Source organism: Solanum stenotomum, chromosome 9, assembly GCF_019186545.1.
Source record: "Solanum stenotomum isolate F172 chromosome 9, ASM1918654v1, whole genome shotgun sequence".
Taxonomy (NCBI): domain Eukaryota; kingdom Viridiplantae; phylum Streptophyta; class Magnoliopsida; order Solanales; family Solanaceae; genus Solanum; species Solanum stenotomum.
The window spans coordinates 54,140,051-54,164,871 of record NC_064290.1 but is presented as its reverse complement, the minus strand read 5'-3'; the positions used below and the strand labels follow the sequence as shown (position 1 = coordinate 54,164,871).

Genomic DNA, 24,821 nt, shown 5'->3' with positions numbered 1-24,821 from the left:
TGACATCGGAGGTAAATATTGTTTGTTAAACCTATTTTATATAGTATTATGTTGTTAGGTGTACAAGTTGAAAACAAGTTCTTTTTATTAGAATAATAAATCTGACATGAGTGCACTTACTCCTAATTCCATTGGTTCCCTGGTAATACTAATATATTACTCCCAATTTATTAGTTTAAAGAGAAACCATTTCTTTTCTTAATTTAATCCTTGTATTTTTATTCAATAATAACACAATAATGTATAAAGCAAATAAAGGGTCATCTCCTAATACTACCTACTTCTAATATGTAGCTGGTCTCAAGTTTAATTTAATTAAATCTTATATATATTTAATACACAAAAAGAAAGTGTATTAATAATTTAAATTTAATACACTTATCTAATACTGCATGCATATTATAAATTATTAATTCTTGGTGGATTGCAAAATATATAATTTAATTTTACTAGTTATCTTTTGTGTCATCCTATCTTGTAAAATTAATAATTAATAAGAGTTGCTAAGAGTTGACTCAAATATTTTATTAGTTATTGTGAAAAAAAAAGCTTAATTTTCTTTACACTTTACCATTCTACTCCACTAGTTATTATTACTATAATATATTATTCTTGTACTGTTTGTTGTGATGATCTTCAACATTCCACTAGAATAATTTTTGTTTCCCAATTGACTTTTAACTTTTTCATACTTAGATATTTCTTGTTTCTTTTCCTCTAATGTAGGGTTATATCCCTATTTGGATCTACAGTATTTATTCCCTATCACCAATTATCCAACTTGTTTTAGTATGGAGGACAATGTATATTCTTAGAAAGTACTTATTTTTTAAAGTTCGAAAAATATTTATATATAATTTAAATAAACATTATAAAGATGGGATGGTAGGGTTCAGGTCAAATTGGGGTGTGTGAGAGGTGTGGGTGCAACCCGGGGTAGGGGTACGGGGATGGTGGATTGGGCCAGGTGGTATGATTAGGATGGGGGTAGGGGAGGGATGGGGTAGGCGTGAGAGGCGAGGGCTTATCGAAAAATATGTATATATAATTTAAATAAACACTATGAAGATGGAGTGATAAGGTTCGAGTCGAGTTGGGGTGTGTGTGAGGTGTGGGTGAAATTCAGGGGTAGGGGTATGGGGTGGTGGATTGGGCCGGACAAGATTCATAATATATTTTCCTTCCATATTAAACACATCTTTAAAGTTGTTTCTTTTCCTTAATTATTTCTTTGATGATTTATTATATGATTTAATACATATGAAAGAGTCTTGATTTCATTTGTATTTTGGCATCAAATAATTATGTATATTGATTAAATTTAGAAGCATCAATAATTTAAAATCAAAAGAGAAAATAATTAAGTATAATACACTACTTATTCAACTAGAACTTTCTTAATTTTTTAATCACTAGTACCATCTTTGTCATATAATTTTGAGAATCAAGAATCTTTGAAGAATTAAAGTATATGTGAGAAGTATTTAAGTAGCTACCAAAACCTTATTTTAATTTTAGAAGGGGCAATAATTAAATTAAGGAAAAATAATAATTAAAATTAAAGTGTACAATGGGATTGGGTTGAGGTGTAAAGTAGTCTCTCAATTGAAAAATTAAAGAGAAAAATAAGGTTAATTTAATTTGTTGATAGGTACAAGACAAAGACAGATACCTACAACTTAAGCAGATAAGTAGCTTTTTAGTTTAATTAAAGGAAAAAATGTAATTAATTTCTTGATTAATCTTGGTTAAGCATATTTTGACCTTCAATCACTTTATGTTCCTATTAAGGGCATACTAGTCTTTTTAGGTTACTTGTTACTATCTTACTTTTATTACACCAATCACGATAAAAATTATCCGCCCATGATATTTACATCAATATATTAATGTGTTTCTACATTAACTTTTCTCATTTCAAGCGTGAATAATTCCCCCATCTGTCAACTTCTATTTTGGGCCTTGACTAATCCATCACGCCTCAATTTTCCCTTTAGAGGTAGAGTATTTCCTACGAAACATAATTTCAATTATAAATTTAAACCAAAAACCTCTGGTCAGTTAATATCGGAGGAGTACTTATCTATCTGCAACAAACTTTGGTGATAAAATCATCCTCAATTCACCATAAGCAACTATTTTAGTCTTGAACCATGTCCCAAATACTGTTGAAAAGCACAAGTTTTATTCTCATAACACTTCGATAATTTGAGGGGAGCCTTGGAACAATGATAAAATTATCTTTGATTTATAGATCACAAAATTAAGTCATGAAATCAACCATAAATATTTGCATCAGGATATATTACGTACCTACATCACATCTCATAAGAGTGTTGCACTTCCCCAACCCTATGTAAATTCACGATACTTAACTTAATACATCGAACTGTCTTTTTTTTGGTTAATGTTTAGTCACATCATTGAAACTACATTTGGTTCTTTTCTTTGTAGAGATTCCTAAGCATAACTTTGATTTACACATACTCGTCTAATCAATTATGGTAATGTTAGAACATGTAGGGTTTATGAAAGAAGATATTTCATGTCTTTAAATTTTCTTTTGAAATGGCATGTCAACCTAACAATATTTTTTACTTGGTTTGGATAGAATTAGAAAAACATTATTTCATTATTGTAGTTTAATCACCTCTCGTCAAGTATCTAAAGTTCATTTTGTCCAAATTAATGTCATTTACTTTTTTAAGTTTTATTAAAGTGATTATGTCTAATGAAGATGTTGGCTAATCCTAAAGACAATTCTCTTACTGTGATATGATATTATTTGTTTTGAATTAAATTAAATTTGTATGATCTTTTTAAAATAAACAAACAATTATACACTAGGCTAATTGGAAATTAACGTGTCACCCATCATTCGAATAGTTATGGGCTTGTGGCCACCAAACTAGCCTACATGCTTCTATTTTACAAGCTAAGTCCATCTTCAAGCTACAGGTTAAGATAGTAAATTTGTCTCACAAATGAAATAAATTGGGGTCCATGTCATCATTCAACCATCTACTCATTTCGTCAAATCATTTGCTCTGATATTTTAGGCTTAAAATATTTTTAAATGATACGCTATTATTTATTTTGAGACAAAATTAAAGCACTGTTTTTTAAGGAGTTTGTAATCTTACAAGTGAAGTTTAGATAAAATGATATGTATGTGATTTTTTTCCTAACTTGAAAAGGTGAATAAACTGTTTCAATAGACTGTCGTCTGAAGTAAAACATATCAAAATCAAATGAAAATCTTAGTGCATGGACAATTCAAATAAAAATGTCAAAAGATAACATCTTACAAATAGAAAATATGTCTCCAAAGTCGTGGGATGTGCATGGACATTTTTATTGCATTTTGTGTTTCCAACAACATGTAACAATTGAACATTCTTTAGACACTAATGCAATGTTCTTTAAAAATGCAAAATAAAATTTTAAACACAAACAATATGGTTTATTATTATATTATTTTACAGGCTATTTATTTTCATTTTCTTGTTGATCTTTCCCATGATATATATATATATTACATTATAATGCATTGTAATTTGCCAATAGACAGATTAGATAAGAAATTGATTTCTTAAAAAAATTAATCTAATTGATTTTTTTCTTATGATCAGCATAAGATATGGATCTTTAAGTTTTGCCTCAAGTGGTCCTTAATTTGTACTTAATTGTAGTACATATATACGATAAAAAGTTTGCTGAGATAAATATTTCATATGTCATATTTCATATTTCTTCACATTAATTAGAAATTTCGAATTTTAATTTACGGATTGAGAGTTTGGACAAATCTAGAGTTGCGTATTGAATTATCTGAACTTAGTTTTTGACATAATTACAAATTTAATGAATCTACTCAATACAAATTCGAAGTACTCAAATCGGTGAATATAATTCTAATATTGAATATATGGTGTAATATGTAACATTATAGTATATATGTTGTCGCAAATCTTGCAGAATCAAGAAGTAATTTTTTTTAATATTCTTAAGTTTTGATATATAAAGTTATCCTTATAATAATGAAGGGAGTAAATATCCAATAAACTAGTTGAGGTGTGTTTAAACTAATTCGAATAGACAAACTATATATATATATATATTCTCCTCCCCCATTGAGCATTTATTATCTTGGAGTCCTCAATATATTTTAACAGAATTATAACAATAGTAAATATGTGCCTTTGCTTTCTAGTCCCAACTCAAACATTTGCCTTCCCAATAATGACTTCATTCTTGCTATTTGTTTTTTAGTACTATAATGCTACATTTAGTACACACATTTTTGAACTCCATAATGGTAATAATCAACCAAATAAAATTGTGAAGTATATTAGGTCAAAAGTAGAGGGCTTAGATTGTAATATTAAATTTTGTTGATCACATCATGATCATATATTGTTGAAGATATGATCAGATAAATAAAAGTATATTTTTCTAATATATAGGTTAAGTTTTTATATGAGACGACGATCAAACATATCAACATGGTATCAAAATAAATAGAGATCACATGTTTGATTGCCAAAAAAAAGTTTTCATGTGCTTGACTCATAAAAAAAAGAGAAGAAGAATCAAGCTTATTAGTGTGTGATTGACAACTTGTTTCATTACATATCATGATGTATCGTATCACATCGTATCAAATCATATCATGTTGTACAATATTATTTTGATAAATACACATTTAGAAAAATTGCATCATTTTATATCGTTTCATAATGCAACACACCAACAATATGAATAATAGTGGGTAAAATAGGTTTATTAAATAGTAAGGGCAAAATGAGAAAAAAAAGAGGATAATTGCGACGTCACACTAAATAGATTGTTAAATAACGTAACAATTTTAATCGTTATTCAATAATAGATTTAAATGATACGATAATATTTAAGTAACAACAAAATATACATTATATTTAATATAACAATACAATACAATAAGTAATTAATAACCATCCAAACAGGTTTTGAGGTATGATATATATATATATTACTAATTAGGGATCTCTAGTTTGAGCGTTTGAGAATAAAATTCTCTACGATGGCAATGTGAGAATTCTAATATAATCATTTCTTGATGTACATAACAATTAAATAAAGTGATATATATAGTTTAATCATTTGAGCTTTTATATGACTTTTTTTGGCAACTTTTTAGATGACACTTATAAATCATACTTTAATAAGAACCTTATAAGTTTAATTTCTTTCTCTAGTGAACCAACGCACAACCTGCCCCATTAATTATGACCTATATATACATGTTGTGTTTAGGAATTCCAGCTGCCATTTTTTATAAGATTAAAAATTATCTGTTTGTAGGAAGGCCGACAAAAGAACCATAATTTAAGAATTAAATAGACAAACGTTGTAATTTTAATTAGTAACACAATATTGACTTATCAATTATCAGTAACTAGAGGTATTAGGTTCGAGTCATTTTAGATATGAAAATTATCTTTATTAGGAAGTGTTATGACTTACGCCCTTTAATATGTGACTTTTTGACGTCAATTCAAATCTAGTCAGATTTTGCCTCTAGTTATGCTCTCTAATATAAAATTTAATCAGGTTCCAATATGAATATCGAACTGACTGGAAATTTTAAAAAACACAATATTGCCTTAACGATTCCTTAATCCAATACATCTTACTTACTTGATGTTTGTGTACATGTATAGACTATAGAGCCATGTTCATTGTACTGAGATCTTCAAAGACAAAGCGAATCATATCAAAAGCTTGATGTATGAGAAGATTTATTAGTTGTTTATAATTATCTTTTTTTTATAGATATATAATTATGTATATATATTTATTTATTTTAGTTTTGACATACTAGCAAGGTTATCATCAAAGGTGGAATCAAAATTTGAAATTACGATTTTCTAAATTAAATTGTAATTGAATTCATAGCAATTCATTTTATATAATTACAAGATTTTCATAACACTGTCTTAGCAAAATTCTACTTACTTTATCTCAATTTATAATGAGAAAAATGATCATTTTTGTTGTAAAAGTAGAAAATATAAGTTTTCTAAGTGGTATTCTCCATTGACTGTGTTCCTTCCATCCTTAACACTCCTTATCTTTACTATTACCACCATAGCCCCCAGCCTTATCATAGGAACTTATTTATTTTTCTGAAAAATAGCTTTTCGTCATATCGAACGGTACACTCTTAACGAAGGTCTTAAACATAATCATTCAAATCACAATCATTAAGTTCATTTGTTTTTTTTGAGCAAACAACATAAATTTCATTAGCTTAGAAACTAATTATCTCCATTTTCATGAATTTGCATATTACCATTCCTACCATAATTCGCAGCTTGGATATACATATATGGCACGTCTAGATGTATCTACATATAATTAAGTGTATCCAAATAAGAAAGATAACTTTTAAGACATAAATTCAGGAATATATCTACTGTATCACAACTCCTAAAAATTTGAAATCCTTCTAATTTTTTCGAGCATCAACAAATTTTACACTTCTTCTTCTTGATTGTAAATTTTTGTGTATCTGATCTATTCATTTTGTGTATCTGAACTGCTTTTTATGGATATGATGATATAACTTTTTCTATGTATTTAATATATTCTTAATGATTAGATGTATCTAATATGTTCATTATGTGTGTTTGAATTGTTCTTCTATATATCTGATATTGTTTCTTCTATGCATTTGTCATGTATTTATCGATTAGATGTATATGATTCGTTCATTATGTGTATCTGAACAATTGTTTAATGAATCTGATTAGTTTTTTTTATGTATCTAATATGTACTTAATGATTAGAATTATCCGATCTTTTTACTGTGTGTACCTAATCCGTTTTTATTATGTATATGATATCGTTTATTCTATTTATTTGATAAAACTTACCTCAAAATCGACGAACACAAAGAAGCTTTTAGGTTACTTATAATTAGTTAGGTTTATCCTTTGTTATACTATACGATTATTTATAACCCTGTTGTTAAGAAACTTATCATATATACCCTATTTTTAATAGAAATCCACCATGGCATTTTAAAATCCTATGTGGCCTGACATTTTGATGAGGTGGATGTCATGTGGCATGCCACCTCAACAATATTTTTTTTCTTTTTTTTAATGAATACATTTATTAATAATTTAATTTATCTATTTTACCCTTTGTCTTCTTTTTTTACTTTTTTAAAATCATGATTTTTTTTTTATTATTATTTATGTAGCAATTTTCTATGAAAAAATAAATATTATTTTTACTATTCAAAAAATACAACTGAAAAAAAATACTAATTGAGTATATAAGTTATCACGTCCTATATAATAAAATAAATGAGCATATAAGAGGTTAATATTTGAATAATAATCAAAACTTTAGTATTTATTTTTACAAGTAAAAATAATTGATAACAATAACTTTAAATATATTTTAATGTAGATAATACAAAAATATTAATAAAATTATATATTTATATTGTAAATATATATTTTTTAAATTTAAAAATATTTTAATATTGATAATAAAGAATTGTTTAAAAAATTGATATTTGAGAATAACAGAGAACTAAAACATGGTTATGAAAAAAGATAGAAGTAAGGTCTATTACAGCGTTACATCCAATCCTCCTTAAAAAAATCGACTCATGAAATTATACCGAATATGTCATCGTTGTATTGCGGAGTGTGAGAAAGAAAATGTGTAGGTGTGTGTGTGGGGTGGGGTGGGGAGGGGTGTGAGATCAACACAAATAAACTACCTATATAAACAACATTCCAAAAGCATAACTTATATTTCATTCATTTCTTCTATCTTTCTCTCCTCCTTTTAGAACCAACGTTTCACACACAAAGCTACTGAAGAAAAATCAAAAGCAAGAAGAAAAAAATTCTCTCTGCAAAATCTCCCACAGGTACAGAACTGAATTAAATCTCTGAATATTTTCTGTTGATTTTGTGTTTTTCTGTGTGATTTAAATGGAACCATTTTTGTTTACAGAGAAGAAAAAAAAATGCAAGCCATGAATTCACTTCTAAGTCAACAACAGCAGTCACAGATGTCACTGCAAGATCTTCAAAATGGCGGAAATGGCGGTTCTACCGGTGGTGTTGGTGGTTTAGGTCAACACAATATGGGTCACTCTCACTTTGATCCGACGTCGTCTCACGACGATTTTCTCGAACAGATTCTCTCTTCTGTTCCTTCTTCTTCTCTTTGGCCTGACCTTTCCAAATCCTGGGACCCACATCACCATCTCTCATCGCCGCCGCATAACCCTAGCTCCGGCGAAGATCAACCTCCTTCTAATCCACTTCACTCACAGTTCCATTACAACGACCAAGCTTCTTCTCTACTAGCTTCAAAGCTCCGTCAGCATCAGATCACTGGCGGCGGCGCGGCTGCAGCTGCTAAAGCACTTATGCTACAACAGCAGCTTTTGCTTTCTAGAACACTCGCCGGAAACGGACTCAGGTCTCCTAATGGAGCTTCCGGCGATAACGGCCTCCTTTCCCTACCTCTAAACCTCAGTAATAATGGAGACCAAAACGACGGCGTCGCTAACCCGGTGAGTTTCGTTTTCTCATATTTATGACTAATTTAACACTTTTCTAACAATTATTAACGATTAATTACGCCATTAAATACAGGCTAATGACAATTCCGTTCAAGCTCTTTTCAATGGATTCACCGGATCTCTTGGTCAAACCTCCAATCAACCTCAACATTTTCATCATCCTCAGGTTCATCCACACACATTTTACATGCATATATATATACAAACTCGTTAGAAACTAGCAATAACTAATACAATATTTTCAATTTTTTTCAGGGAGGATCGATGCAATCGCAGAGTTTCGGAGCTCCGGCGATGAACCAAACGCCGGCAGCAAGTGGTTCTGCTGGTGGTGGTGGAGGTTCAACGCCGGCAGCACAACCAAAACAACAACGAGTTAGAGCTCGTAGAGGACAAGCTACTGATCCTCACAGCATCGCTGAGCGAGTACGTTTAATTACAGTTTTGCCACCCCTTTCTTCTTCTTCAGTTATTTTTTTTTTAATTCTAATTTTCCGAATTTTCTGCGTTTCTGTTGCGAATGAAAATGGTGAGCAGTTACGTAGGGAGAGAATTGCAGAGAGAATGAAGGCTTTACAGGAGCTGGTACCCAATGCCAATAAGGTAATTTCATACTAAATTACTCGCGATCTATTCATTTCTACTCGTTCATTATATTTTAATATAAAACACTCATATTAATTTGATGAATACGGTAAATTGAATTAAATCTAGAGTAATTATTGTAATTTAAATCATTAATTAGCTGATCTTAACTTTGATTAAATTATCATTAGTTTCATAAATTAGAAAATTAATTATTTTTATAATTATAAATTGTAACTGCTTTTCGTCCCATGTGATTGATGGATATAATAACCTTCTTCAATTGGACACGTGTCGTGAAAATAAGGCGAGTAGATGTTTATTTGTATACTTGAGAGTGTGAAGGAGAGTGTGTATTGTTGTTTCTTTCCGTGCGTACTTGAAAATGAAAACTAGAAAAGAGATTCTCCCGGGGATCGTAATCCTATTGATAGTTATGTAATATTTTTCAACATTTGTTAATGCGTGATTCATATTACTATAGCACAATTTAGACTTTGGGGTCGTTTGGTGGGAAATAAATTATTATATCATGTATATGAGATAAATAATGCAAGAATTATCTAATACCTCCAAGTAAACGTGGTATATTATTTTATTTTAAAATTATTATACTTTATACATAATATCAAATGACTAGTCCAATTACTTGTTATTCTAATTGAACATGAGAACATATGAAAAAGTATTATGATTAGATATTGCTAGTTCAAATTATAAATGTTTTAGCATATTCGTAGAATTTATTAAATAGTTAAATTTTACCACATTAAGTATATCAGCCTTAATAGGAATGAGTTTGAGATTCTACGACTTATTGATGTTAATGCATATAACTAAATGAGGTGACATATTTTATATTAGTAACTTATTAACATAAAAGGTACTTTAGAATAGTTTTTTCAAAAATTGAATTTGAAGCATTTAATAGAAACACTTAATAAAGTGTTAAGGTGTTCAATTAAAACAAACGGTAGCGTATAAGTTGACATCGAAGATAATACAACCATGAGGATTGTGGTGGGGATGATAAAGTAATATTCTATTTTTAGTTAGAAGTTTTAAGTAGGTCTCTAAAAATTATTTTTGATAGGGAGAGTTTTATATATTTTCTAGTAGAGTTTTTTGACACGAAACTACATTAATCGACCTAAAGTGAACATGGGAAACCAAGAAAAAGTATTGTTGTTTACTTATTGTGTATTGACATAAGAAATATGTTGTGTTTTAAATTGATTTATAGAAAGAAAGTTAATGTGAAATAGTGAATAGTCAGAGTTATTTTTGATTATTGAAAGTGAAAGAGATGAAGTGAATATAATGGTGTTTAAATAAATGGAATAGTAACGTGATAGTGTTTGTTGGTTTTATGGAATGACAGACAGACAAGGCTTCAATGCTGGATGAGATCATCGACTATGTCAAATTCTTACAGCTCCAAGTCAAAGTACTTTACTCCTTCCTACTCTCTCTTTTTCTTCATTTTTATATTGGAAAAAGATGCTTCCTTGTTGACAATTTGGCTGGCAAAATAGTAATCTTTTAAAATTACTTTCTGTCATTTTCATGGTGTTTGTGTTTCATTTTTTCCCCCTTCTCTTTTGTGTGTGAACTCAGGTTTTGAGTATGAGTAGATTGGGTGGTGCTGCAGCTGTTGCTCCCTTAGTTGCTGATATGTCCTCTGAGGTACACTATCTTCTTCAATTTTCAATTGCTTTCACATCTAACCATTGAAATATTAAAACTCAACATTGGTATCATTATCTTATACTGCTTCCGTTCCGTCCCAAAATAAGTGTTACTACTTTAGTTTATTCTCTAGATGTTTTGAGAATGAGCACTTTTAAAAAGTAGTAGGTACTTCTTTAATAGTATAAGGTATAGTTGAAAACTATTATAATAATATTATTTTTGTGATAATACTTTTGGTTAAAAGGACACTTATTTTGAAACAGAGGAAATAATGTGTTTGATAAAGTTTTTAAAAGCTAAAAGAGATTATTTTAGAGAATTGAGGTGTTTAGCGGATCATTTAGGATAAAAGGGGTTTTTGAGTAGTAGTAGTAGAAGTAGAAGTTGTTTCTAATATTGTCAAAATGCTTTTAAAATTGACTAATCAAGCCTATCAATATAAGCACTCGTAACAAAAGCACTCTACAAAACAAGCATATTTTGAAAGTTTGTCTAAATAGATTAGTATTAGTTAATGTGAATAAATATTCTTTAATTTATCACCTTAATCTTTAATTTAATACAAACTGTTGATAAACTTAGCATGAAATATATAGAGAATGTGAAAATACAAAAGGAAACAAAAATGGTGTGAGAGAGTATCATATCATGTTGCTTTTTGACAGAAAAAGTAATAACCAATAATATATGGAGGACAGTAGATATATAATGCCTATAGTGTTTTCTATTTATAGGAAAAAGATCATAAGGTACTACTCTACTAGTTATAAAAAGGCCGCATTTGTACAATTTTTGAACCACAAAAACCAATAGCTCATCCTCTATAAAATGTCTCTCTCAAAATAGTGTGTCAGCATAATGCGACAAAAACATAAAGTATCACGCGTGCCTACTTATGTTCCCTCACCCTCACGGCCTTTTCCCCATCTTACCTAAACACCCCCTCAAGCCCTCAACCGCTATAGTATTTTATTTGGAGAAAAAATAGTGAATCATTCCTATTATTTAATGTTTACTTGCATTTAAATATATTCAGTCTTGCAATATTCCTAAAATATATTCCTAAATTCTTGTCAAGATTAGGATTCTTCTTATCACTTCTGTAGACTTTTTATTAATAATTTTATGTTCCTATAAGAGTTTGAGACCATTAGCTAAGTTACGTGGCAGATCGAGGGTGTAGGTTAATTTAATTGGTCAAATAGAGAGATATTTTTAATGTTGTTAATAGTTCGGAGGTAAAACTAATGCGAAATTACTAATAGTTCTAAAAACATTTGTTTACAACTCTAAATTATCGATAAGTTTAGTAGTGTTTTCAACTCTTTTCACGACTTTTTATTAATAGTTTCATGCTATAAGAATTTGAGACCACTAGTTGGAGGTGCATTTAAATTTAGATGATGATGTTTTTGAATACTCTTGTCTTTTATTTACCTTAACTATATATATGCACAAGTAAAATGGAGAATTGGATTGGATGCATAAAACACATTTTATATTATAAGTACGATTGGATACAGGGAAGAGGTGAAGGAAATGTTGGGAGGGGAGGTAACGGAACGGCGGCGTCATCTTCGAACAACGAGACAATGACGGTAACGGAGCACCAAGTAGCTAAATTAATGGAGGAAGATATGGGATCGGCTATGCAGTATCTCCAAGGAAAAGGCTTATGTTTAATGCCTATATCCTTAGCTACAGCCATTTCTACTTCCACAAGAATCCCACTACTTTCCCCCGAAGCCGGTCGCCCACCTTCTCCTACTTTATCGGCTTTGACTGTTCAGTCAGCCACCATAGGTAACGCCGCCGGAAAAGACGCCACTTCTCTATCTGAACCTTAAAACTCTCAAACTCTTTTTAACACTTTAAAAAACCAGCTCCCGTAAACGGCTCAGAAGAGAGAAACGTAAACGACGCTGTATTTGGGTAGACTTTGTTTAAGTAAAAGCTTTAACTTAAGCTAACAAAAGGAAAAAATCTCTCTCATGTTACTTCTTAACTAATGATCATCTTTTTTTTTTTTTTCTGTTTCTATTTTAATTAAGTACTTTTACTTGGAATAGTATTATATATATGTAATCATGATGTTATGATGATATAGTGGATGATTATGAATAATTATATTGATACAAACCAAGAAAAAAAAGATTGAATTACTTTGTATATCTCAATTTATACTATTACTCAGTCAAATTTATTTTTCTGATTGTGAGTTTAGATATATGTTATATTTTTAGAAATTACATAAAAATCATAATATAAATCACAAGAATTAAAAATATAAAAAGTATTGTGATAAAAAAAAATTCTTGATTGACCCTCGAAAACTTAATTATATCACATAAAGTGGAATAGAAGATTAATCTCTTGGCCATGTCATTATTTTTTTTCCTACTACATTACTTCAAAAGCTTAGTTTTTGTTGAGCTGAAGATGTATCGAATTCTCTATCCACAAAAGTATGGATAAAATTTATGAATATATTACTAAGTTATTATTTCTGGAAAAAAAGATGAGTTAATTTACATAAATAAAGCATGGGAAAAATAGGATTTTGATTCTTTCACATTTCAAGGAAAAGGGTCTTCATTATTATATTATTATTTTTATTTCATTTATATTTTCTTATTTCATAAAATAAATTCTTTCTAAAACATTCACCATATATGTATTATTTGTTTAAAAATTTATATGTTTGCATTTTTAATTTTTGTGAAGGTTAATTGTAATTTATAGTAGAATTAACATAAATTTAATTTAAAAAAAAAGTCATATATAGAAAAGTTAATTTATGAAAAAGCTAAATTTTATATCTAAAATTAATATTATAAAAATATTACATAAAAAATAATTAAATATACAAGAGATTTAATTAAAACCTACAATTTATATAATGTTTAATTAAAAGCTTGTATAATGAAACAAAATATAAAATTTGGCGTAAAATTTGTGTTGGGTTGGAGATGGTCTTAGTACTTTTTGGGGGGAATTAGATTGCTTTGTTTTGTGGTATTCTATTGAAATATTTACCATCATATATGTATTTTTAATAATAATTCCCAATTAAATAATAGGCTCTCCTTTGACTTTAGAAAAAGAATTAATTCCACTTTAAACAGGTCTTCTTTTGCCTTTGTTGGAAGAAAAAGATAAAAAGAGGTAAATTTTTGTGTAAAAGCCATTATATTATATTGAAGAAATATGGAATTTTGGAATTTCTTGATGTTTTTCCTTTGGAAGGAAGAAGTCAAGGAACTTTACTTTCTTTTCAAACTAAAGTAGTAATTTTTTAACCTTAAAAAGAGAAATAAAATGAATAGGATTTTTTTGCTTTTTTTTTCTGTAGAGATTTTAGTAAGAAAATTTAAATTAATTGGACCTCTAAAATGTATATAAGACAGTAACAACAATAAGTCCAGTGTAATTTTAAGATAAATATGGACCTTACTCCTATATTTGAGTTACGTAAATTAACCCTGAGACAGTAAGAAAAAAATTATTGTACAATTGCCACAAAATGGAATTGGAAAACTAGACAAATTTATCTACGTACGCTACTTTAATTCCACAATGGAATATGAATTGGACAAATATATGATTCCAAATATGATAGACTTATTATTTTGTGTTAATTAAATATCCAAAGTGGTTGAGAAATATATAGTCAAATTTCAACAAGTTTTTTAGTCAACAAATATGATAACTTAAATCACTTCAAATCTTTGGCTTATTTACTCACTCTTTTAGTTTCAAATGACTAATAATTGAGAAATATGATTTGACATGATTGAATTTTTTTGTTTCTATTGGGGTAGTTGGTGATAAATTACAAAAACAAAATTCCACTACTCACCAACTAATTAATTTAAATTAAAGAAAATATGGAACACACTCATTTTTCTCATACTTTTTCTTTTATTATGTTATGAAAAGTTATTTTGCACTTTTAGTCCTTCAAATATTATAAAAATATTGACTTTGGTTTATGTTCCCGTTTATATATAACTAGTTTCAGGCCATTTTATATAGAAATCCTTATGTGACAATTTAGATATTTGGATGCACGTTTACATAAAGAGTTTGGTAATAGTTACCAAAATTAGGATAATGACATGCTACACACAAACTATTTTATCATTAAAATTATATATTACATGCTATTTATGTAATTCTACATATATTTTACTCAACATATTTAAAGTTTTGAATTTGTCAACACCTAAAGGATTTTCAAATTAGTGTTCCTATTAAATCAACTAGGCCACGATGGTACATCAATTTGGTGGCAAGTAATATAACTTAAATAGTCATCCACCTATAAAAAAAAAAGTCGATTGATATATAATATACATATAACTAGTTTATAATAATGTTTGTATATTAGCTAGCGATTATAAATATTTTTGACTAAGCTGTCAATGGTATAACTTCTCCAAAAATTTATTGCACTAGCCATCAATAAATTTGCTTTGACAAAGTAATGTAAAGCCAACAAAGGGAAGTGTTATTGACTCTTAAAATGGTAAAGAAGTCAAATAAAATTAAATGGATAGATTATTCAACTTGTATTTTTGAGGTGGAAAAATTCAGAAATAGTCATTTTCGGTTTCTATAATCGAAAAACGGTCACTATCATGAAATTTCAGAATCTATAATAGAAATTAATCTCCATAAAATATCTTACGAATTTTTCAATTTAAAGATCGTGACTATTTTTAAAAACACAATAAAAAAGTGTTCAACAAGCACTATTTCTACTTTTGAAACTCTGACCCTAAACCTTGCCAGGAAAAATGTACTTGTAATTTATGAGCTAGATATGACAATTTCAAACTGCTCTGTAATGTTTTTTCTTGAGCTAAGCATCTATCGAAAATAGACTTTTATCTTATAGGCATAAGGTCTATGTATACACTATCCTCTTCAAATTCCACTCGTGAAATTGGGATTGTTGTTGTATAATTTATGGTAATTGCATCATCAAGTCTTTGGCTAACTAAGCAAATATGACTTATTTGGACTATTGCCATCATGTTTTAGTTGATGACAATTCAGTATAGACGCGGTTTTGACCTTTATTTTTGATAATTATTCTCAAGAAAAAAATTCAGTCCAAAATTTCAACATCAAAGAAAGATTTTTTTGTTTTTGTTTAAGTAGTATAATTATTTTAAAAGTAAAAATGTCTTGATCTGTGGCTTAAGCATTCTGTTTAGGGTAAATATTTGGTGTTATGTTACTGGATTGAAAGGGAAAGCCACTAACCACAAAAACTACTTACTTATATTACAATTGAATTAACAACAATTTAATGTGTAATTTTTATTCCACTTGACTTAATAAATTATAACACAACCAAAATTTGAAGAAAAAAAGTTGACTAGTACATATGCCAACTTTTGCTTTAACCTTTCTTGTTAGGAAAAAAAGACAGGCAACTAATTAAATTCCAATTAAGTGTTAACAAAGGACTCTTTCCTAAATTAAGTACCTTTCCATCCTTTTCACTTGTTCGAATCACTGACTTATTTTTAATATTTAAATTTTTGCACTAATTTAATTGAAATTATACCTCTGTAATCAAATTCATTAAACAAAGATTTGCCAATGCACGTCTTAACTAATTTAATAAGATAAGTAGTTTTTCTTATGACTTAGTTTTCGTCCATCTCGACTAATTCCATGGAATACCTGTGTACTTAGTATTTTTTTTGTCTCCACTAAAATTTGAACCTAAAACCTCAGGATTCTCAACCTCTTTATTGACCACTAGGCCACACCCTTGGTGCTAGTATGAACGTAATACCAAATTTTGCCAGTCTGGTTAAACTTATGAACAATTGAATGTCACAAGAAGTTCCACCAATTTATTGATCGTATAAACACAATGTTTTTCCGGTGAAGGGGTTTGGAGGCATATATGGAATGTACATTCTACGACATCATACAGAGATAAAAGAACGAAACGGTCTCCTCAATTCACATAACAACAACTACTACTGCGTCTCAGTCCCAAACAAGTTTAGGCTCCTCAATTTACATACCTCTATTTTAAATGTATGAGTTAGCAACTTCCATCAGCTGAAAGATTAGTTGAGACAAATGTGCAGGGACAGGATTCCCAAATGTTTAATCTGGGACCTGTCTTGATTCTGTTCACATACAGGCTTAGTTTTAACTTGATCAAAAGCTGGTAAAACTAATAAACTAGACTTAGTCACAGCACTAGAAATAGGAGAAATAAACTAAAGAAACAAACAAATCTGTGATTTTACAATCTGCAGATATATATCTGATATCACCAGACAACAGTGCATATTCTCTTGAAGATTGAACTGAGTTTATTGTCAACAGTAGGATAAACTTGGGGAAAACACGAAGTCATCTTCATTGGTCAAATCCGGACAACAAATGGGGGAGAGAAGACATGACTGTTTATGCGATTCAGCATTCATAAATTGAACTTATAATAATAACTTATGCATACACTATAGAGGCAGTTAAACCACCAGTGGTATAACCAGTTGAACACCTTAAAATGGAGACTAGTGGCCTCTTCAGTTCAATATCCAATCCAGCTTTAAAACATTGCTCCAGGAAAAGAAACGTGAGTAGTAGCTTATTCCGAAAGGAGAGTTATCATCATAGGAATAAAGTCCTCAACAAATCAGAAACGAAAGAGCTCAAAAGTTAGTGTACCAGTAAAGGAATGAACTGCACCCAAGTGAAAATAGAATACTAATATAGGCAGCCTATCTAATTCCAAACTGAGTCATAGGTTATTGGTTGTATGCTATAGTTTACTGCAAATGATCCACTTAGCTTTTGGTTTAACTATCAAAATGCACTACGGTTTGTTAAGGTAAACAAATATCTTGTTCACTATTTCACACAGTTTGTTCAAATAGGCAAATTGTAAGTGAACACAAATATATACCAGATTCAATAGTACTCTCTACTGCATACTTGCTTTTGATTTCTCCTTTTTAAATAACTTTGGTGTTCAAGCAAACTTACACGCACCTGGACTGGTCCCCCATATCTTGTGGCTACCCCTAGATTTAATAGTAGTTAGCAAAACCCAAGCAATGGAAGGTACATCAGTGGATCCGGTATCAGAATGGACTGTTTCCAGCAGGGAGACGTGACTCAAAGATCCTATATGGCAATAGAAGTCCGTATGCAAGTAATTGACACACTCGTTGAGCCGTTCAGGATAAGATCTTAAGCCAATTGAGCAAATAAGACAGAAAAGAATCTTAAAATACTAGTGATTTGAGTACCCTTACAACCCTGGAAGATATCATTAGAGTTATAAGACTGGTTCTGCCAAAGTACAGCAAAAGAATAATTGCCATGTTTCCTGTAGAAGTAGAACATAATGCTCCTACTTTGATATAGTCATGCGAGTTACAGAGAGAAGCGATACCATTATCCACAATTCAAACAGAAACAGCTAAAATAAGGAACCTAAGTAAGAACCTTAATGGTTTCATCATTACTGCATGGACATCTGAAAATTCTTCTAGAACTAGCTAGACTTATATCGGAAACAACCTCTCTACTTCACAAAGGTAGGGGTAAGGTTTGCGTACATTTCACTGTTCCCCTTCCCCACTTGTGGGACTACACAGGGAATGTTGTTATTGTAACTAGCTAGGCATACCAAATTCTTTTAGTTAGTTTCTGGTTTTCGATGTAACATTTGATTTCTGTTGAAGTCNCCCCCCCCCCCCCCGCTGTTTCAACAAGCCACATAGCACTCATGTAACTCTCCTAACAGTACATATGTTTCCAGTTACGTGCTCCCTGGGCCTTGGGGATCTTACCTTTGTTCACTATGGCAACACTAACACTAGTTCTACTACACACTCTCGTACACAAGTCTTATCTGCAGCTACTTATTTTGTTCTCCCAAGATTTTCCACAGCTTCTTGTAGTGTCTTTTAAATATTGGATTCAGAAAAGCATGCGATTCTTGGGAGGATGCTACTGAATATTTGGTAAGATTTCCTGAAGAATCTTCAATGCTATTGACAATAATAAGACTGTCTTCCTATATATCCACTTTGTACATCCACCAATTACTATAATTTTCACTACTACACAATTGTAACTCGGATCAACCAGAAGCCACTCCAATAGTTGCAATAAATAGTGAGAATAATAAATGAGAAAGAGATGAAATAATGGACAAAACGAATGTAGTCCGTCTGAGATGACTGAAACGCTTAAACTCAAGGGACTTGGGAGATATTGCTGTAGTTAAATGGAATTTAGAACTAAAACACAGTGCTCACTAATTATATTAGATACAACATAGATGAGAACGATAATTTTGCTAAATTATATTAGATGCAACAAGAGCAAAATTCCTATACAATCTCAATCTAAACAAATTTGAAATAGAACTTTATGAAAATTAAGATTTGACAAATGAGAATGATAACTTTGCCATTTCAAGTCTCTTGTCAAACATAAGGCATCCAACTTACAACTTCAAAATACACAATTCATTGTTCCTCAACTACCAATTTTACTCTTTACAACTACTCATGATGAAATTGAAAGATCCCCATCACTTACAACCGCAAAATTTACCAAAAACAAGCATTAAGTAACCCCTTGTCAATATCCAAAGTATTCAAAAAATTTGTCATCTACAAGAACAAGGGGGTTTGAAGGTATAAGGCTGTGGAAGTGACAACGGACCTCTCCTCGACTCATTATCATCCAAATGTCTCTGAACTTTCTTCTTAGAACAGTACTGCCTATCAAAATGCTTCACCTATCATACAAAAAACATATACCAAATAAAACACCAGGGTAAGGCCCAGAAAGTTAATGTCTATCAACTTTATCAACATCCAAATAAAGTCTTCCAAAAAAAACTACTTTAAAACCGAACAACTCAATCAACCAATACATTACGCCTCAATCCCAAACTAGTTGGACTAGACTAAGTGAATCATTTTTTTATATATATATCTATTTCATTCAAAACAAATTGAAACTAAATATATGAGATAAAAAAGAACTCACCCAAGTGGGTCTGCATTGCTTCACATATTCCTGCCTAGTTTTGTTGCAATCAACTGGGTATAACAGCCCAACAGTCCCGATTTCAGTAGGCTTCTTGTCTGATTTATTCACCAGGCATGAGTAGAACGCATCTCTCGCCTTCAAACCAGAAATTCACAGCCTTGTATTAGCTTACTCAAACATTGATATAATTCATATAAACATCAAAATAAAACAAAAAAATTAATACAGCAGGTCCAACAAAACCCAGTGGTTTCAGCTCTAAATCACACACACATCCAAGCATAGAAGGAATACAAATTCACTCCTTTCTATTAGCTTTATGTATCAAAATTGATGATAATTTCCAGTGATTTCAGCTTGAAATTACACACACAAATACATACAAGTAGTCCAAAATGTATACAAAATTTACATATTTTTAACAAATTGAGAGAAAACAAATGTACCTTGTAGCAAGAGATTCGAGCTTTGCTGAGAACATCGGTGTGAATTTCTTCACTGACTTGTGATGTATACTCTTCCATCGCCACTGTTAAACTGCAATTTTGAAGGAAGGAAAATATTTTGTTAAACCTTTTTGAAAATAACTAGCGATATTCTATTTATAAATGATAAAAAACCGAGTTAAACTGATATTAAAAAATTTATTCTAATATATATTAAATAAATATTAAATAACTTACTTCAACTTTGAATTATTATTTCAATATCAAATAACTAGATAACAAATTTCTATTTAGTGTTGAGTACAGAACTTTTTCTTGAGGAACAAGTTTTTTTCTTTTTTTATTTTAACAACTTGAAGAACAAGCTGGAATGTTGGATTTGAAGCTATACGGGCTAAATAACTGGGCTGGATCATTACAAGCTTAATGGGCCGTATTGGTTGAAACTCTTTGGGCCCAAATAAATAATTGAAGAGAAACTAATATTTTTCATTTGTTTGCAACAAGAATATTTGAATTTGATTATGCGATTAAGATATTGTCTTTCAGATTTAAATTTTAAATGATAAAGATTGTTCATTTTTCAACATAAATATGTATAGGTTATTTATTGTTAAACATAATAAATATACAATTCAAATAAAAAATAATTAAATATTAAAAAATATATAATTTAATTTGAAAACAAAAATTATGTTTTCTAGTGATGGTGGAGATGAATTGTAGCGGCGATGGTTGATGTTAGTGGATGATAATAGTGGTAGCGATAACTATGATATGATGAAAGTGAATGGTGTTGTACTGACTGATCTGATCATAGCAATTAGTCGTCGTGGTGGTAGAGTTGATTGATGTTAATAGTTGACAGTGTGGCTGAAGAATGTGTGATGGTTGATGATGATGGTGTTGGTGGTAATTGGGTGCAAAACTCGTTATGATGGTAGATATGGTTGGTAGTAAGGATTAATTCCAATGGTGGTATTGGCTAGTAGTGATGGTGCTGGACATAGTTATAATGATGGAGGTGACAAGTGTGGAAGCGATCGATTGACAATAATGGTGGTGGCTGGCAATGATGATAATTGTTGACAATGATGATAATTGTGCTGTTAGATATGATTCATGGTGATGACTGGACATGATTCTGGATATAATAATGGTGAAAATTATCCACATAATATAAACAAATACATTTAGTGAACTAAGATTTAAATCTTTTTTTTTTTGGATAAATTACTTATATACACAACTTTACTTACCTTATTCTCCATTTTTCCCTATCTTTTTGAAATATTTCATAAATGCCTTATTTCTCTCAATTCTTAAAACTTTCAGATACATAAGATCCATCAGCCAAAATCCACGTTTACTACTCCCATTTTCACTCCTCTTTTCTCTCCCTAAATTCACTCCACATTTTTAGCAGTTATAATTTTCAAATTAATTTGATTTTCAAAAGAATTCTCTCTCTCTCAAGTCAATCAATTTCAAACATGTGAATAAGTAGGGTTTTGTCTTCTCCATTGTTGTCTTCTTCCATTTTTTTTCAGATTGTTTTCCTAATACATATGGGTCAGGCCCCTTCATTTAGTATTGGGGTTACTCAATTAAATTCTTCTAATACTAATATGAGATCTTGGGGTTCATCTCGTCCTTTTCCTAAATGTCGGTGCTGTAGACTTGCTATGACAATATATTGGCAAGGTTTTTATTGTGCATCCAATGGACTACCACAAATGCAGATACATTATCGATATGTTGAGAAGGAGAAGGAGAAGCAGATCAGATTGCTAGTTTTTTTTTCGATTTTTTCTTATTCATATTTTTTATATATATATGGATTCAGATTTTTAATGTCTCTAGTTATTTTTATTTTCTTAAATTAATGTATAATGCTTTCTTTTCAACATTATGATACATTACAATTTCATCATGCTTAATATATCGTGTTCAAATTGTATAAAATCTACCATGTATCAATTGTTGTTATGTATCTGTAGTGTTTAATTTTTTTCCAGACTTATTTAAATTAGAAGATTATGTGCAGGTACACATTATTCAATAAATACACTTGCTACATAAATCCAATTATTCTATAGATAAAGCATCATGTATCAAATTAATTGATAAGATGTAATTTAGGTCTTACACTATGAGATTTATGTAAATTATATTAATTTTATTCATTATTTGAGGAGTTGTTGTAATTTCCTGAAATTATTGACACAAAAATAATGTTCAATAGTAGCGAGCATTTTTGTATCATATGTGGAGTTGTTGTAATTATGTGAAGTTATTGATACAAAAATAATGTTCATTGTTGTATCATTCAAAACCTGCACTATTAGAGTGTGTTTCAGATACACAAAAATTACTAAAATGTATCAAACACACACATAAGATACATTGCAAGTTACTAGTTTAACTGTAATCCATTATTTGTATCATGTTTAAGTGTTGGACAATTTTTGTATCATGTTCAACTAGTGGGCATTTAGTATCAAATATCAATATCTGTTAGATTTTATAGATCATCAATTTGTATTGAGCATTAGTTACTCTTTTTTATCATTATGTATCAACTAAACATTAAGATACTTTAGAGTTACAATTATGTATCATATAATTAACTTGACATGTTTCTCATGATGATTTAATCAACTAAGTCACGCTATTTTAGCGATAAAGATGATCCTCCAAAGCTCAAGGGTCGCTTTACTCCACCCCTACAAGATGATTTGGTTAATGTCGAATAGTGATTACGTATCAATGAATAGACAACATTTGATGTTTTGTTTCTTTTTTCCGTTTAAGACAATCTTACTTAAGTTTTAGAGTGTTACTCTAAAAATTGTTTCATATAATGTCTGAATTTGAATATATTTGTTCTTAATTATATCATGTAAATTCTTATGTTTTGTGTTTTAATTATAGTGATCTTGATACACAACACTGATACATAAAACACACACTATATAATTGGATGTCATAAAAATAAGTATCAGATTCATAACTCTTTTGATTCAAATGTCATTATAAAGAACTCATTAGTTATGACATAATGTATACGATACAATAGATATGAGCCACAACAATGTATATATAGTAAAAACTTATGTCTCATATACACATAAACTCTTAATTAAAATGTGATATATTCAAATTTGATTTTTTAAAACACATGTCACAAATTATTTATCAGATACACCATTGATACATAAAGATGAAAAAATCAATGTATCATCCACATTTTTCTAGATTACTACAAGTACTTTATACATCTTAATTGATACATTATTAATATTGTCTACCAGATACACAATATTAACCTAATACATTTTATACAAATCAGTCATATACATACATTCGTTATATAAATGTATCTGATACAACTCAATTGTTAATCCCTTTTTACATGTATCATATACAATCAGATACAAAATAATGATCACACCATAACTCACGAAATTACTATATACACTCTTCGTTTACTACTAATGTATCATGACTTACATATCCATATCAAGAGTTTTAGTATTTTTTTTCTGAACCTTCGACACACATAATTTCTCCAAATGTAGAGACAACGTAATGTATCAGATTTCCAAGTGAGATATCCAACCTCATGTTTCTTTACCTCAACGTACAACCTTACTCCCATATCATTCCTAATAATCAATGGAGAAGAATTACCTTGTACCATGTATCGAATCTCAAATTTTTTTCTTAATGCATCAATATTCAATTTTGTCACAATGGCTGAAATTAAGTTGATGAATGAAATATTTTCACCAACGACGATTTCTTCATTTTTGTAGCATTCATAACTAACCTCGTTTTTCTCAGATTCCTGAATGCCTCAGCAAAATTAAAATATTCATTATGTATTTTATGAAATTATCGGCTATTGAATGAACTACTACTACAACAATCATCATCTAATACTTGTAATCTTGTTTTCATAGTGTCGAGTGACATTGTCACTAATGCAGACACTCTATTAGCAATAGCTGCACTCAACCCTTGAACTGCAAATATTGCCTTCCCATCTGGTTTATAACCGCCCTCGTCATCTTTCTTGAAGAAAAAAGAAAACTAATCTAGATATTAATTCATTTTTGCTATTAAAATTAGCTAAACGAAGAACAGGGAGAAGAGATTTGAATTTTCAATTTTCAATTATTTTGGATTTGGTATCCTTTGTCAGTGGATAATTGATAATAATGTGAAACTGAAAAGCGTCAATCATGGGATTTGAGTTTGATTTTCAAATTTTTCCCCTCATTACGCTTAATAGATGGTAGTTGATGTATCAACAATAATGTATCTGCCCAATTAGTTATGTATCCGGATGGCCTTAAAAACATGGGATTTATGTAATTAGAAAAAGAGTAGGGATAGGAGGTAATTTCACTCTTACACTATGGGATTTATGTAAATTATACTATTTA

At 29.8% G+C, this 24,821-nt stretch overlaps 3 protein-coding genes across 3 annotated transcripts in view; 1 reads left to right on the top strand and 2 right to left on the bottom strand.

The window, feature by feature from the left end:
* The window catches only part of LOC125875543 (norbelladine synthase-like), a 51,335-nt gene that overhangs the window by 18,808 nt on the left and 7,706 nt on the right, over positions 1–24,821 (bottom strand). The gene's annotated exons all lie outside the window — the stretch shown is intronic.
* On the top strand, positions 7,996–13,034 carry LOC125875534 (bHLH transcription factor RHL1-like). Its single transcript, XM_049556519.1, has 7 exons — positions 7,996–8,587; positions 8,670–8,762; positions 8,852–9,022; positions 9,134–9,199; positions 10,563–10,628; positions 10,799–10,867; positions 12,397–13,034. Exons 1-7 carry the CDS (start codon positions 8,033–8,035, stop codon positions 12,718–12,720), a joined length of 1,344 nt encoding a protein of 447 aa, XP_049412476.1. The 5' UTR covers positions 7,996–8,032; the 3' UTR covers positions 12,721–13,034.
* Positions 19,204–20,671, bottom strand: LOC125875544 (uncharacterized). The gene is made up of 4 exons (XM_049556530.1): positions 20,608–20,671; positions 20,371–20,461; positions 19,922–20,059; positions 19,204–19,667 (listed from the first exon to the last, which is right to left on the bottom strand). Exons 2-4 carry the CDS (start codon positions 20,446–20,448, stop codon positions 19,536–19,538), a joined length of 348 nt encoding a protein of 115 aa, XP_049412487.1. The 5' UTR covers positions 20,449–20,461; positions 20,608–20,671; the 3' UTR covers positions 19,204–19,535.